The 16,913-nt window shown below is 44.5% G+C and overlaps 1 protein-coding gene across 11 annotated transcripts in view; it reads right to left on the reverse strand.

The window, feature by feature from the left end:
* The window catches only part of CELF4 (CUGBP, Elav-like family member 4), a 690,804-nt gene that overhangs the window by 98,314 nt on the left and 575,577 nt on the right, over positions 1-16,913 (reverse strand). For 2 of the 11 annotated variants that reach the window (XM_010561117.1, XM_010561116.1), the window contains exon 5: positions 15,181-15,195. The exons of 8 other annotated variants lie outside the window; for them this stretch is intronic. In XM_010561117.1, coding sequence (XP_010559419.1) covers positions 15,181-15,195 — 15 coding nt within the window. Of the gene's footprint in view, positions 1-7,002; positions 7,014-15,180; positions 15,196-16,913 lie in introns of all 11 variants that reach the window. One more of the 11 variants, XM_010561118.1, reaches the window with a different exon arrangement.

A 16,913-nucleotide genomic window follows, 5' to 3' on the forward strand; every position in this document is an offset into this window, starting at 1 on the left:
ACCATCAGCATCACAGTTTGCTTTGATGTGCATCCTCTTGTGACAAGAGCCTGTCTCTGAATTCTCACTTTAATGTGTTTGGCATTGTGTTCAAATTAGAAAAGTTTTGGAGAAAAGTTCAGCCTCTCTCCAGCTGATTAAAGCACTCTTTAGTATATAGGCTTTTTTCCCAGAAAAGATACTTCCATAAAGACTCAAGTCTCTTGGAGCTCTCTCAGGCAAGGATGAGCACAACTTTTTAAGCCTGACACTTGGAAGCATCTGTTTCATTTACACAGGTCTTTTCAAAATCTTTTACAGTTTTGAAAAAGTGAACACCAGGCTGGGATCAGTTTGCCAGAGTACTTCCCCCACCAATGCTACCTACTAAAAACCTGTCCTCCAGTTTCCTTGTTTATACACCAAAAGGTCCCATTAGGCGGTTATGCCCACAACCAGGCTGGGAGGTAATGTTGACTTCCTCAGCTGTGCTAACCACTTTTCTAGGTCATTGCCTAGGTACTTTTCTAGGTCACTGTCTTATGAAATATAACCCCTCATTCTTTAGGCCTGGTTTTTAGCCTTATTCCTCCATAAGTCAGCTTAGATTTGGTTCTGCAGAAACACCCACATAACGCTTCAGCCAGCCAAAGCTCATTCAGCGTGACCTAAGTGACTCAGATGACTCTGTATCAGGGTCCTGTCCTTACAATTTTCCATTTTGTGCTATCCACAGATTGTATCAGCCGGGATATTTAATTCCACATCATTCATGACAATGCTGACTAGCATCAGAGCTGGTACTGATCCGTGCAGAACCCTGCTACAAATACCCTCACTCTATCATGCTTTCTTTTTGACAACTGCATTTTGAGATTTGTCCATTACCCACTTCTTAATCCATTTAATGTCTGCCCTCTTGAACGCTGTACTCAGCAGGAACTACAAGGAAGTTCCAATTCTAGAGATCCAACCTTTGCAGCTCACGATAACTTCTACTGATAAAGAAAACTCAATCAGTCAGTTTTTCCAAGGGGAAGATAGGATCTCAAAGACACATAGCCCCTCTCCTCCCTTCCCTTGCCTCTGGCATTGTTCCTTCTCGCCAGCTTGAACAGCAGGCCTTTACCTGTGTTGCAGCACAGTTCTCTAACACTAACATTTAAGGAATATTGTATTTTCCTAAGGACGGGCCACGTTCTCCAGATATTGCCACAAAAGTGGAGCATAGACCTTAGTTATTTTTGTTCTTTGCTCTCAGTTATTACAACTTATAGCTAATGGCTGGTTCACTCACAGGTTGTGTTTGCTGTGCAGGTGTAGACATTATCTTTGCAAATACAGTGACTCAACTACCGCAAGGAAGACCCTATTCTTTATTATGCCCTTGCCATTATTATGTCTGCAGGACCCTGGGACAAAATAGCCTCTACAAGCTAGTCCCACAGAGAGTGTGAGAGCTGGAGAGACTAGCAACTAAAGTAAAACAAAGTCACAATTCTGAAGAGTGTTTCATGCAAGGGGAAATGCAGGACCGTTTTTTCCTTTCCCCACCTCAACATCTTTTTCGTGGGAGCAGAAGTAATTGTATTGAATGCACTCAGAGATTTCCCTGCACGGTGAAGCAGTGTAAGGCAATAGGATTCTTATCATTCAGCTTCCCTGAACATTTCTCTGAGCTAGAAACAAAGCCCAGGTCCCAGCTGGGATGACATTTATTTAGAATATGTAATGTTAACCGAAAGAAAGTCAGGGAACATGCACTGAACCCTGCTTTGACTCTTCTACTGTTTAACTGTTGGCTTGCCCTGACTCATTTTTGGCCTATTCCAGCCACTTTGTCCCAGACTTAGGAAGATCTAGCCCTGGGTGATATGGTGGTCCTTGGTCTTACAAGCAGCTACTGGCTCTGTCTTTCTTTCAGGTAGCAGCATGCATCTTGTCTGAGTGGAAGCTAGGACCCTGAGAGCAGAGGCTTGAAGAATTTGGTGCAGGCTTTCCTGAATTTTAACAAAAATGCTGAAAGTTTGCCCATCAGTAACCCAGTCACAAGTAAGATACAACAGTTTGTCCCCAGCTCCCTAGCTGGTGGTTTTACATTCAAGAGAAGGCCTTTATCTCCCTGTTTCTGCTATTAAATGTGAGAGTAGTCCTGGGCAAATCTCACTGTTTCCATTTTTTCATCTCTCCATCTGCAATCCAGGGGAATTTTGGCCTTGGTTGTTTTGATATCTAATTCTGAAAGAACGTGCTATCACAGTAATGATAGCAGAGCCATAACACTGCTCTAATATATTCATTCAAATATTGCCTAAGTAATAGTAGGTGGTGGTGTTAGCCATAATTCAGGTTTGGGGAAACTAAGGCACAGTGAAGTTAAAGGGGAATATAGCCTGGAATAGACTCTGGGAGTTGTGATGGTTTGCCTTGCAGCAGAACCCAGCAGAAAGCACAGTCCTTTTCTCTGGATCTGGACTTTTCTACAGTGCTTTTAAAGCACTACTCCATAATCCTGACTCCAGAGAGCTCTGCACAGGCTGCTTAAATTATATTAAAGCACAAGATTCAGAGTTCAGTTCACTCAGAAAATGTGTATGTATGTCTGTGTGTTTGCATATGGATGCGTGCAGCGTGTGGGTGTGATTCCCTAAATATGAGGCGAAGTGCCTATCACAGAGAATAGACCTTAAAAGGGGTTTCTAAGCTGTAAGTGAGAAACCAAAGCTGGGAAGAAAAAAATAAAGCAAAAAGGCAACATTCCCACCACCACTAGCAACTCAAATTAAAAAGCAATTGTGTGTGTAAGAAAAAGAAAGCTTCGGAAATACAGGGATAAATGACATTTGTTGTGAAATGCCTCCCCCACTCCTGTGCCCAAGTGATAAGGAAATGAGCTGTATGCCAGGGGAACTTCAGGTTGGATTCAGGCAACAGAAACATTTTCAGGTCAAGCTTAATTTGGTGTTAGCTTGAGTTTCCCCATTAACTGGAGTTGGGCAATGGTGCCACTGCCATCACTCTCCAACCCTGCATGTCCGCAGAACTTGATGGAGATGCGGACAGGTGCCCACGGGCAGGCAGCCTTTTCATGCCTTCCCCTCCAGCAAACACCACCGCCAAAATGCCACCCTGCCCTCTGCTTTACATGAGGTCCAGGTGTGTGATGGCCTGTCCATCCTGAGAGCCTAGCACTGCTTTCCAGCGAGCGAACCTGCAGGAGGGCTTGGGAAAAAGGAGAAACCACTCCTTCCCAGGAGAGCACATGTGTCCCAGGGCGCTGCCAGGACTCTCCACTGCTCTGGTTCACTTTATGAAGGAGCAGGGAGCCAGGCAGGCAGTGCTGCCAACTTCTGGGGATCTGAGGTAGCTGACAGTTGTCAATCAATGCTAATACAAGTGAGAGACACCCAACCAAAAGGTGCACCAGCAAGAGTGGTGGGTGCCTAGCATGGGCAGAGGGAAACCAGCTGAAGTATTTAGAATGCCAGAGAGAGTGTGAGAGAGTATTTTCTCCCTTGCCTTTGGTGGAGTTGAGGTCACTGCCTCATCTCCATTAACATCACCCAGCGAGTCCTCAGAAATCTCTGCGTGGTGCTGGATCCAGCCTGGCACTGAGCGCTGCCTTGGAGGTGCTGAAGGGCTGGCAGGATGGTGACTGCTGCTGATTTACTTCCTCACTACTGTTTGGGCAGCGGCAAGGTAGGAAAGGGGGCATGATTGAAAGGAGTGGGGAGAGAAGAAGAAAAGGGGAAGAAAAGATAATAAGAAAGCCCCCACTGCCCTCTGCCATTGTGCTGTTCACTAGAAGGCTCCCTACAGAATTATGCTGTCGTCTTGCAGGAAAGCATGTAATAACTGAAAATACAGTGTCAAAAGGAATTTTTCAGGCTTTGACAGCTCATAAATTACAGTTCGTTGACTTCTTCCTGGGTCTAGATTTAAATTAATAGGCAGGCAGATATATATTTCTTTTGCTCCTTTCTCCTGAGCAGTAGCAGTTGTGGAAGTGACGCAGTTTCTCGCATCTCTGTCTCTCCATTCCCTCCCTCCCTCCCTTACAAGCAGTCTTGCCCCGATGCAGATCAGCTCAACTCGGTCTCATACCCCAGGGTGTGGCAGACTGGTCCTCCCAACACTGCCTCTACCCAGCACAGAAGCGGGGAAAGCAAAGGCAAAGAAATTCATTGTTCCCTGCGGCAAGTGGCGTCTTTACAAAATCAAGGTCTTTCAGAGGAGGTGTTTGGCAGAAAATGGTCATAGGCAGTAAGGGTCAGAGATGCTCAGGTAAAGTTGGTGATGGCTGCTGCATCCAAAGTAAAAGCAAGCAAAAAGAATCGGCCTGCCTTCTAAATAAATCAAAATGAGATGAGATGGCCATTGATGAACAAATGTGCACTGCCCTTTCCATGAAACTGTAGGTGCTCACCTATAGTGAGAATAAAGGTGACTATGTGAATAGAGGGATGGATAGACGGATAGACAGACTGTTGCATATAATGGCAAACAGACTAGACAGGACATCATAGCTCCAGAAGGTAGTCACGTTCTTAAAGGGATTACACCTTGCCTGTCTGAAATCTCTTGCAGATACTTCCATTTGGATGCAATGCTAGCCTGCATGTAAGTCTGCCAGTCTCAGCTGAACAGCTACCAGCATTTTGCTGCTAGGGGAAATGATCCAGGAAGATGGAAGTTTGCACACCACTTGCAATGCTCTGGTGAACAGGAATGCTCAGCACTGCCCTGTCTGCACAGGTCTGGAGTTGTTTGGTGGTGCATCAAAGCACGGTAGGTAGCTGGGGTGCTGGAGGAGACTTGTCATTCTTTTGTATGGTGTCACATTTATGAGCTGGGGACAGGGCAACCTGAGGTCTGTTTGTGCTGTTGTTCTGCAGTTACAAGGAGCTCAGCCTGCATCAGCGACGGCTGTGAAATTCCTAGGAGGATGTGGATTTGCAACACGTAGGTAGTAAAATGCGTCAAGCTCTTCTGGATCCTGCAGTTTGAAAAGGTCTCATGTAAAAAGGGGTTATTAATAGTATTAATGGTTCCTGCTACAAGTTGTAGTCTCTAGCAGCCTAAGAAGCTCGGGTGAATATTGGGCTGCGTGCTTCACAGCTCCTGTGAAAGAGCAGTCCAGGACAAGTTTGTTTTTGGGAAGGCGGCAATGACTCAGAGCTGGGAGCTGAACATTTCCCTCGTTTGCCATAGTAACACAGTGAAAGGGAGTGAAAAGCACGGAGCCAGAAGGAACATGGGTCCTGGCTGCCCTTATGGAGGTGTGTGAAGGGATGAGTGCGATAATCACACATTTGAATCATCTGAAAGATCTTTGTGCTCTCGTTACCGGCTGTGTTAACTCTGGTGCTGAAGGGTGGTCACATCCCTCTGAGAAAGCAGCTCCTTGTGAAGTGCCGTGGGCTGTGGATTTAGTCACCTCTCAGCTCAGCGGTCCCTGTGAGATGCCCTTCCTGGTGGGACTCGGCGAGCTCAGAAGGTGGGAAGGGGAGCGAGGGGCTCTGGGGGCCTTGCTCAAGCTGAGCATGTGAAGGGCAAGAGAGCCAGCGGTCCCAGGTGTTTGCCCTGCAGGGAGACCTGTGCCGTGACACAAGGATGTTGCTCATTGACTGACTCCACCATGAAATGGACAGCCACTGTGGTGTTCGACAAGATCTCCGGGTGCTCCCAGTGTGGGCTCTGGTGCAATGACTGCAATGATGCAGGAGGGACGGAAACCCAGTTTCAGTTTATCCAGGAGGGAAATAACCTATTTAGTGCTTAAGGCACTGAGTTTGTTTAGAGGGAGGTGCTGTTTGGGTATGCCAGTGTCTTCAGTGAGGAAAGTATCGGGACTAGGTGCTTAAATCTACTAGCTGTGACTCATTTCATGAAAACCTGTTCTGAGGAAGACACTTATTTGCAATGCATCACTCAAAGGAGTACTGAATACCCCAGGAATGGTGATCCTATCTTAGGGAGTTGGGGGCTCTGGAGCGCGGGGGGGGGCGCAGTGTTGTCATATGCATTTTAGATGACAATTTGTGCAGCAATGGATAATTATCAGCCTCCCTCACAGCCTCACACATACCTGTATCAGCACTATTTCGACTGGAGTTACTAGAAAAAAAGTGTAAATGAGTTCCAAATAAGTAAATGAATTCTTCAGCAGAGATTCAAAACCCCACTGAAGGCCCTTTTCCACGGCTTCCAGACCACCACAGACCACAGCAGTGGAAAACTGCTTTCAGATAATAGATACCACCGCAAAAAAGACTGCACTGATATCCAGCCTATGTCCTTTTGTCTTAATTTTAGTTCACAACTATTTCCCATCAGCTCTTGCTCCTGGCCCCTCACTGGGACTATCTAATCTGTTATGCCCCTACAGACCTCTGTGCCTTACTCTGATGAATACTTACTGCAATCCCCAGCTTTATGATTTGCAAAACAGCATTTTGCAGAGGACGCAAAGGCAGAAGTGACAGAGAAATAAGGCAACCTTTCAATCCATTTATCAAAGTCCTTGAAGTTCCCATTTCAAGGAAACAATCAGAAACAGGGAGCATAAAAATTGAATATGAAATCCAGGGCATTTTAAATAAATGGAAAGGTTAACAACAAAGCCAACTCCCCTTGATGATAATAAGAGAAAATCAGTCCTGAGACCTGTTGATCCTGGATGGATCTTGTTTATTAGGAAGAGCCAACCGAACAAACTGATAGAAGAAAAACACAGAAATATAATGTTTATTCATTTCCTGTTTCTGTTTTCTTAATTGAATATTTTGCTGTGCAAAATACAAAAAAATGGGTCTAATATTATGCTGTAGCCAATCGAGACCCATTTAATCACACTCAATGGGTCAGAGTCTACATTAAGCTATGCGCTGTTGAGCTGCACTTGTATTCCCCTGGCAAAGGCATCATTAGCTGGCAAAGCTCATCCCAACGTTGCTGAAGATGGAGCGGCATGTATAAACCACCCCACCCTTGCCTGGAAATGACCACAGTTAAGGCAACAACTAGGCAGGAACCTCACAACTAGACTTGGGAGCTAAGAAGTCACGGCTGCTAATTTACTGCTGCCCATTAGACTGTCTCGTGGCTAAGGAGAAGTTGTTTTCATGATACTTGTCTGGCATAATTATTTTCAGGCATAGAAACATTTAAATAATGAAGCTCAGAAGGTGTGATTTTTGAGCTGAGATCTCATCTATTTAGGTGTTTACAGCACATGTGTCATGATGATGTCTCAGCTTCAGGCTCAATGAACCAATGAGACCTTTAAGAGGTCATATTCTCCCATGTCTGTGAAACCTGTAAGGTTTCCTGCACCTTCTTCTAGAAAGTTTGATGCAGTCTTTTCTAAGGAAAGTGGTGCTGGACAACAGGACCATAGGTCCCATCTTCTTCTCATTAGATGTTACAGCTCCGTGCTAAAATGAGGCATGGATGGAGCAAACCCATACCTTTTCTGTAGAAGGAACTGGTTAAACGTGAGGCAGACAATTAATTTCCCCATAGGGGATTTGCTAAGGAGCCTATAGGGAATGTGGGCTATTGCAGGAATAGTTGAGTACCAAAGTCTGTCCTGCTGTGTGGGAAATCTCAGATGCTTTTTATTATTGTTCTCGTGTAATATTGATCACAGTCTTAGAGCTGAGCGCCACCATTTTTTTTCACTGGCTCCAATGATGATCTTGAGGAGTGCCACAGCCACTTAGAATCATGTTTCTCTTTCTTTTCATTTGGATATCCTTCTCCTAATTTCCCTTGGTAACCTGCACCACCAGCACATTTTCCCTCCTTGCTGCCAGTGTTTGAGGCTGTGATGGCTGCGCTCAGTTCCTTGCACACAAGCACGCATGACGATGCCCTGAATGTCACAACTGACCATGTTCACCTGTGACGGCCTCAGCCAAGCAGCTGAAAAATGAAAGAGTGAAGGAGCGAGCCCGAGCTCCTTTCTACCCTCTGGTTTCAGGTCCTCTGGGTCAGGCTCACAGGAGGCTGGGGGGTAGATTAGACTGCCTGTCCTGTGACTAAGCAGAGTACTGCTATGCCGAGGGCGCTCAGTCTGACATCTCTCACCATCATGAAATGTACTAATTGGGTTTTTCTGTGTGTATTTTTTTATTTAATGGTCCTCTAGGACACTGAACCTGCATTATGATCAGAGGCTGATGAGTTAAGGATATGGGGAATTAGGCTCAGCTGGGCATCTCTGCCAAGGGCTACAATAGCTTATTATAGTCTGTACAGTATTTCCAGCAAAATGCTTTGAAATCATAGAGCACCTTCTGTGTGAGGGACAGGGAACTCTTTACCATCAAGGAGGCAATGTGGAAAAGAAAGCAGGAAGCTTTTAACCCCTGTCAGTCAACTGTCTGCTTCTCAAACCAAGGCCCAGAAAATCTCCCCCTCTAGCTGATGGGACGCCTTTGCCTTGACAGAGTCCTGACAGCTCTGCACTCCCCCAGCATTGAAGCACCCGATTGCATGTGTTTCTGTGTGTGTGTGTGTGCGCATTTAAACCCAAGCAGTTCAAGCAAAATCTGGCGCCACCTACTCAGCATCCCTTTGATAACCAAATTAAAAAAAACAACCTCCCCCCACCTTATATTAAGGTCCTACCAACGCCCTACTTCCCCACCTTGCATTGCAGAACAAGTTATTTGCCTTGGCATGCAGTGCAAAGGAGTTTTCTCTGCTAGGTTTTGTTCCACAAGGACTAGCTGTTTCTGAGACTTGGGAAGAGACAAAATATCTATCGCATGGGATGAAAGCCAACATCTAATTCAGGAGAACAGGCAAGGAACTGGTTTGGTATAAGGCTGTCTTAAAACTGCCTTCTGCTGCTTCTAGAGCACCTGGTGCTTCTGAAAGCTTGATCTACCAGATTCAATTTCTACCTTCTTTATCCAGTGTTGCTTTAACTATTTCACATAGTGTGCCCACCTTCATTTCTCCTCTGAGATGTTTCTGCAACCTAAGTAAGCACGTATGATCTGAAAAGGGGTCTGGTTCTGTTGGAAATGATGACTCTGGGGTTTTGGCCCAGCAAAGGACAAGGAAGCAATATCTGCGTGCTAGGGAAATGTAAAGCCACAGACCCGTGCACATCATCTGGCGTTAGATGCACAAAACCACAGAGTTTAGTGAGGCGTGATTAAAGCAGGAAAAGGAGTACTGGAAAGAAAGACAGAGAGAAAAAAAGAAAAGACTGAATGAGATGGGGGAAAGCTTGCAGCACTCAATCCTGCATTTCTCTTTTAGTGCCGTGACAAGCAGCAGGAAGATGTCTGTGTCTGATAAAGTGGACATACAGTGCCAGGTCAGGAAACAACAGATTCTTTAATCCCCTTGCTGGTCTGCTGGTCCAGTGATTCAGGGTCAGGCTCTGCAGAGGTTGAGGGCAAGTCCTGGGCAAGAGCAGGAACTCCTGGGTCTCCCTACATTTAGTATTCTGTTCACTGTACAGAATAGGTGATAACTTCTAGCAAACTAGAAAGCCTCCCTGATTTCCAGAAAGTAAAGAATAGCCAGGGTTTTTTGAAACGTACCGATTTTCTGTGGTTTTTTTCAACTTCATAGTCAGCCCCACTGACTTCTGGGGTCCCTGGGGAGTAGGAATCTGCAGAGAAGCCAGGCCTTTTGAGGGAGCCTTGAAGAACACAGAGGCAACAGCTGTGCAGCAGGGACCAAGCATGTATTTTTATAACCCCACAGCAAGTCTGAGAAATGCTCAAGTGCTGTGAGTGGGAAGATGCTCTTGTATTTATTGGGAATAAATTCAGGTGAATTGCTCATGTAACTCTTGTACCATATCATCTCACCACACATGCACAGACAGGCTTCTGCCATCTTGTAAAGGCACTGAAAGGGTTTGTGTGCATTGCAGCACCCTGGTTTCTATAGAACAGATCTGGCACGTTGCACTGGATGAAGGCAATTTCTCCCCTCGATCTTGGAGGGTCAGAACCAATTAGCATAGTCCTTCCTACCTTCCTTGAGGGCAGGATAGGTTGTAATGTAACCAAGGACTGATCTTGCTACGCAATATCATTGGGGGTGACACAGCTGAGCCCCTGATGAGATGTTTGCTGACATGTGTCAGGAAGGATCATGGCATGCTTCCCTACATGCCCAGGTGGATTGTGGGTATGCCAAAGGAGGTGGGGGGCTTGTAACATTTTCTAATATGGCATTTAAGACAAAAAAGAGTGAGCTGAGGCAGAACAAGACCAATTGATGTAGGATGACAACTGCCTTAAGGAACATCAGATGTCCAGGGAAAATCAAAAGAATTCTTCTCCCAAAGACTCCAATGAAAATTTATCTATATCTATATCTAAACATACATACATACATCTGTATGTGCATGTGCATATAAAGGCAGATTGTCAGCTCGTACTCAATGGTAAAGGTCCACTGAAGTAGGAAGGGTATATGAAGATGCTTAATCATTCCTTACATGTTTGCTTCCTGCATCTCTAAGTTGAACACATTGACTACAAGTCATGTGTATATATAGGTGTGTGCATGTGTAAAGATTCTTTTCACTCTCTCATAGATCTAGGATACAGAAATTTTTCAAAGGTGACTAGAATGGGCAAAGATTAGGAAGAAAGCTTGTGTGTACGGATGTGGCAGCTATCTGAAGACGTATCTATAAGCGTCAAGTGACGGAAGAATTGAATTATGTGATTCATAAGGTTTTGACTGTATGTAAGAGAGAAATTAAGGAAGAAAAATTCCACTGAATGGCTTCTTGGCATTGAATTACTAAAACTGAAGAACTGTCTTAAAAGAAAGGAGGTGGAAATACCACAGTCTGAGAACTTCAGACACAATATAAGTAACATGTACAATTATGGAATAGCTGAAATAGGCAGAGATAAGAACAGGTGAATGTATATGGGTTTCATTTTATCAATTCCCGCTGTTCTTTGAAGTCAATTTACAAACACTGAAGATTCTTACAGACTACTTAGTATTGCAGATGCCACTGTTGTTTAGCTGTAAGGAGTGTGGCACCCTCAGCATATCTGCCTACATCTAATAACTCAGTATTCATCCTCTTAATGAAGCCACACTTCTGGGGTGAGATTTAAATTGCAGGTTAAAATACCCACATTTTGTATCTACAGATTTGCCATTTAGATTCCCGTAGCCAGTGGAGAGATAGTTGTGCAGTTAGGGGAGCTCAGTACGCTATTCCCCTTACCCGGTGGTAGACACCTAAATTTGGTCAGATGCATCAATCTCCAGACCCCATGCTGCACTGCCAAGATCTCCATTTACTGCAATGGAAACATTGGCTCCTCACCCTCATGTAGACACCCACATCTGCAAACTGACAGGTTAGGTGTCTCAATCTAGAGCTGCGTTATTGCTCAAATAAGCCATCCTCTATTTCAGTGTAATGCTGCTTCTTCTGCCACGGCAAGGAGTGTCGATAGGGTCTGAAGAACAGGATTCAGCCTTTTATTATCACATCAGACATCTAAATCTGAGTACATCACTCCCACATCCCTTCACAGTCAACAGAGGTATTTGTGCCTCCAAAGGCTGATTCATCCTATCAACACTGTTATCTAAGAAAGGTTGGGCAAACTGCTCTGGGCAAGTGCCCATCTCTTTCAGCTAACTCTGAAGTAGGTTCAAACAACTACTTTAGACTTAATGGTTAATATTCAGATGGCTAAATTTAGGCAAGATCAATCCTTCCCATAGCACATAAATTAAACACATATAATCTTCAGTCCCCAACTGTGCCTCCAGGTATGTTCTTGCTGGAAATGGTACAGATATATATCATAGCTTACTAGCTTACCTGACTGATCACAAACAACCAATACAGCTGGAATAGCCAATATCAAATAAACACAGGGATTTTCTTTGTGATAAAATCTACAGAGGTAAAAAACCCACTCAAAATATGTGTCTTAATAACAATCTAAAATTATTGCTTGATGAACACATAATCTGCTTGCACATAGTGCATGGGGAGAAAAACAAGTCAAAAGGAATCTGGAAGAGCTATTATTTGCAAAGTATTCCACCATTAACACAATATATGACTGCTACCTGCAAAACAACTTCCTTAGACAAAGAACAAAAGCAGTCAAAAATGTGGTGATAGCCGGCAAGATTCTGCAGCTCCTCAGGTTTCAAGATATTTTAGAGACATAATGTTTTGCACATATGCAGCAGGTTTCACCTGAAGATCTCCAAGCACTTTGTAAATATATATGCGTTAATTAATCTTCACAGCAACTCTATGAGGTAAGCACTGTAAATATAATTATCTTGATTTTACAGATGGTGAACTTGAGACTCAGAGCACTGGAATAACTCCCCCAAGTTCACACCGTGAATCAGCAGCACCATAGTGACTGGAATCCAGCAGTTCCACTGCACTTCTCTTTGTTAACCCAGATGACAAAAGTGCCTTTGCTTACGGTAACAATAAACTCCACATGGAGAAAAGAGCTGCTCTGGGACTTCACACTTTCTTGTTGGTAAAGCATTTTCCACCCTTTGAATAGGGGACATGATAAATGCACACAGTGTTATTTATTATTATTACGCTCATTAGCATCTGCATCATTACCACTGGAGGAACGTTATCAATAGATAGTGTTGGTTAGCAGTTCAGATCCTATCCCCAGTATCGAACATGGCCAATTCTGGTGGCTGCTTGCTGCTTAAAAGGACGATTTCCTTAATAAGCAGTTCTTAAGAAGGCTCAGACAGCAATCACGCTTCCTGCACATCTTTCGTCTTCATTTAGTGTGACATTCTTGTTTTATCTTGTAAATAATCTGTGGTTGTCCCCACTGGGGAGAAACACAGTTTGATATAATGTCAGCCTGAGCTGAAACTGAGAAATCTGAGCTTGCCGTGAAGGGGAGGGTCTCTCAAGCGCCCACATCTGAAATCTTCAACCTACTCTTACCTTAATAAAAAGTCAACCTGCCAGCATGTAAATGGCAGGGAACAAAAAGGGATGACATATGGCAAACACAGGCAGTAGTCAGTGGTAACGCTTGTGTATGGTGGAGGCGCTTGGGCTGTCAGAGCCAAGGGGTTTCTGCAGGGGCACCTGGTGGTCTTTCTCCTTAAAGTAATAAAGGTACTTCACAGAGTGGGTGATGCATTTTGAAAGCATTTGAAGAAGAACTGCTTTATTGTTTTCACCTAAACTAAATTCCTTCAGATTACTCCATTCGATTCTGTTCTGTTCTGTTTCTTACATAGAGCACATCTCCATGGGCTACCTTTGTTTAGGGCAATCTGTGCTCCAACAGAGTGTCTTGATTTTTATTTTTGGTCAAAATTATCTATATTTATATATTATAATATTGTATTCTACTGCCCTGGGATTTGGAAAGATATTTTCACCTGGTAAGATTCCAGCTGTGCTCCTGCAGAGCTCCGTTGGATCTGGGTATCTGTCTGCAAATCCTGGAGGTTCATACTCTTTCAGACTATTCCCGATATATTCATGTCAAATGGTACTAAACTTCACCCATTTCTTGCAGTACATGGTAGCTCAACCTCCATAAGAATGTTTTAATATTCTCTTTTCTGATGTGGCAGAGAACAAGAAAAAAAAGCATCCCCCAAGCCACTGAGAAGGTAATTGGATCTTGTAAGGGTCATCACATAGGGGCATTTTGGGCTGATGTCAAAGGCCACAGCTAGTTCCCACTTCACTTCAGGAAGGCATCTCCCCTGCAGCTCAGAGAGAGCTGGATGCCCGATGTCTCCCAAGGCCACTTCTGCAGGGGTCCGTGATGACCCCCTCGCCCCCATGCAGACACTTGGCACTTGTGGAAGTCAGTGGGGCAGAACCCGTCTGCCTGCGTTTCCTCCTGGGCATCTAAGTCTAATGGAGGAGATACTCAGTTTTACTGTGAAGGTTAGGATATGCCCTTCTTCCTTGCAAATTCTTGGCTGAGGAAATCAGTCGTGTGGGTGGCAAGCCCTGAGGACAGAAGGTTGTGAGAGTCATTCAAAGCCAAATCCTGCCTTGGGCTCTGCACTGTGCCTCCCTCTTGAACGCGTGCAGTCCCAGGCTCTGTGTTCTTCCAAAGATGTCACACTTCCTTTTTTATTTTAATATAGAGTTAGTTTCAAATTCACCTCTTAGCTGTGCCTTGCAGGGAGTTCCCAGCTGAGGCCAGTAGCAGATGTGTGCACACATCTGAAAGCAGGACATGTCCCTGAGCTCCCTCCTGTACTTCACCCCTCTAGGGATGGACCTCGACTACTGGGAATCACACAGGCTCCCTGAAGACAGCACATGCCATTTTTACTCACTTATCTTTCTGAAAGTATATTTAGGGGAGAAGGTAAGAGAGAAGAGAGAGGAAAAGCAAGAGAAGCCTCCAAAGTCAGGTGAGAGATGTCTGCGAGCTCTGTGTGAAGCATCATGTGATTCCTTCCCTGCCATTTCTTCCCCAGGTTTGAAAGATGCCCTGAGGTAGGTTGCCATATTTGCATAGATTTACTTGTAAAGGGAAAATTCTGCTACTGCGCATATCCCCGTTGATTGCCACATTGTTATGGGCACCTGGGGAGTCCATAAAGAAATCAAAGAATAAAAAAAAACGGTAAAAAAATTGAAAACAACAAAAGCCATATTGCATTTCCCAGGAAGCCCTGAAATAAGTATGCCTCAGAGAGGAGGCACAGGAGTAAAGCTGACACACAAACACAGCTCTTGACGTAAGAGACAACCCCAGACCTGCATCCTATTCTAATTACCATCTTTGTTTACAAGCATATCTGCTTGTGTGGATCCTTCCAACTACCTTAGTATTGTTTCATTATAGTGCAAATACCGATCACCTAAAGCAGCTTGAAAACTGAACAAGGGAAGAGAAATAGGGAAAAAAACCCACCTCATCTCCCAACAAAACATGACAACTATCTACCCCTTCTTAAGAGCAGAGCAATTTCCTCGCTGTGAGCTGGCACGCTGTTCAGGAGGCATCGGCGCATCCTGCGATCCGTGTAACCGGCATTGCTCACCAGCTGTTAGAAAACTCTGCTTCTGGATGGCTTGCACATGGCAAAGGTGCCACAGGACCTTCTGAAAACCTCATGCTCTTTGTCTGTGGCTCTCATTTATGACTGGAGGTGGCTTTAACTCTGGAGGATGAAACTGGTTCACCTGTATATCCACCCAACCTTGCCTTGGAGGTTCTCCCCTGCTGCAGGGCTATTACTGTTGTTCGTACAACAGCTGCTGAACTCCTGCAGTTTACAGCTCTCCTACAGAGTTTAAACCACCACTGATTTGGGATTCCACCTTGGGTAATGACATCTGGTAAGCATCATCAGCCTGTGCAGCCAGGACCCATGGCTCTTCTCTCTGAAACTGCCATGCTATACACCTACCCTTTAGCTGGCAGCATTTTGGAAACTGAAAAGAGACTTCAGTGCATTGTTTTATGATTGAACAAGTTGCCAGTGTCGAGGTTCTTTGACTAACTTCTGCCTTCTCCAGGGACAAGTGGTCCTGCTTAAACAATAAGAAATGCCAGTGATGCAAAGCCAGCATCTAAAACATCCCCACGAACTCAAAAACAACAGGACGACTCATGGAAGAAAAATCCATTGAAAACTACTGATACAAAGAAAGTACCTCTGGCTCAGGAAATCCCTGAGCTGCCAATTGCAGGAAGCTAGGAAAGTATTGCTCTTGTAATTTTCCCTCCACTTTATGATTGACTGCTCCAAGAGATGCGTTATGTGTGAGAATGACTGTGGGTCTGACTGACTATAATTGTTCTTATGTTCTTATATTATATTACCATGTTCCCTGGGAGGAGTGAATCGGCACTGTTGGGAATGGGGGATTACTGCAGCACCCCATGGAGAGGTGTCCCCAGCAGAGCGTTTCACCATGGCAAATTTGTAGCTGCCTCCTACGACTGTCATTTCTCACATTGCCGGGAACAGGGAATGGGAATGAGCCATCCACTTGTTGGGCAAGATAAGGCTGGTCCCCAGGATGGTATCAGGGTGGGGGGCAGGGGAAAGAATTGGAAGAAAACAGGGGTTTCTTTCTGACCTTCTCCTCTCAGCAGTTGCTCAAAAAGTTACCATGAAGAATATTTGCGGAGAAAGCACCAGGCATTTAGACTAACACACAATACGTCACAGAAGTGTCTGCTTCCCAGAAAAAATGTGGAGGTTTATTTGGTTTAAAAAAATGAAAACTCAAAAGCCAAAGCTCTTTTCAGTTGGAAGTGGAAAACAACTAACTAGTTTTATAGGAATTCTTTGGGTGGGCAGGAAAAAATATCCCATTTTAGAAGCAGGTCTATTTGCAGCCTGTGTCTGTGAACAGGAAAGGTTGCTGCAAGTTTGGAAAAGCACTTTGTTGAATCTTTAGAGTGTCAGCATGCTAATCTGGGTTTGTACCAGAATGTGCTCAAAGACCACCAGACAGACAGAAATTTCTCACTGTGGTCACTGAACTCTACAGTTCCGTTAGCAAACAGAAATGTTATTAGAGCTAGTTAACACCCCCTCCAAACCCTAGAAAAACTTCTTGCTTTAAAAGCCCTCGAAATATTCACCAAGTTCTCAAGCACCAGCTCACGATGAATTTTTTAGACACACTGGATACAAAGATGCTACCAGAAACAAGGAACTGGCCTCTTCACTCCTCTACCCCCCAAACCCAGTGTTGATTGATTACAAAAAGCTGAAACCCAGCATTTGCAAAGAGGAAGGTGGTTTAACTCAGGAAGGTGAACTGAAAGATGAACAGATAGAGCTGGAGGTGGTTGGGCTGATGTTGGATCAGGGAACTGCATAGATGAAACCTGACTTTTGAAGTCAATAACTAGGTACAGACTTAGCACTGTAGACAATTACTAAGATAAGATGCAGTTTTACCAATTGTACATCTG

This window comes from Haliaeetus leucocephalus, unplaced genomic scaffold (assembly GCF_000737465.1).
Source record: "Haliaeetus leucocephalus isolate CR32 unplaced genomic scaffold, Haliaeetus_leucocephalus-4.0 Scaffold142, whole genome shotgun sequence".
NCBI classification, from domain to species: domain Eukaryota; kingdom Metazoa; phylum Chordata; class Aves; order Accipitriformes; family Accipitridae; genus Haliaeetus; species Haliaeetus leucocephalus.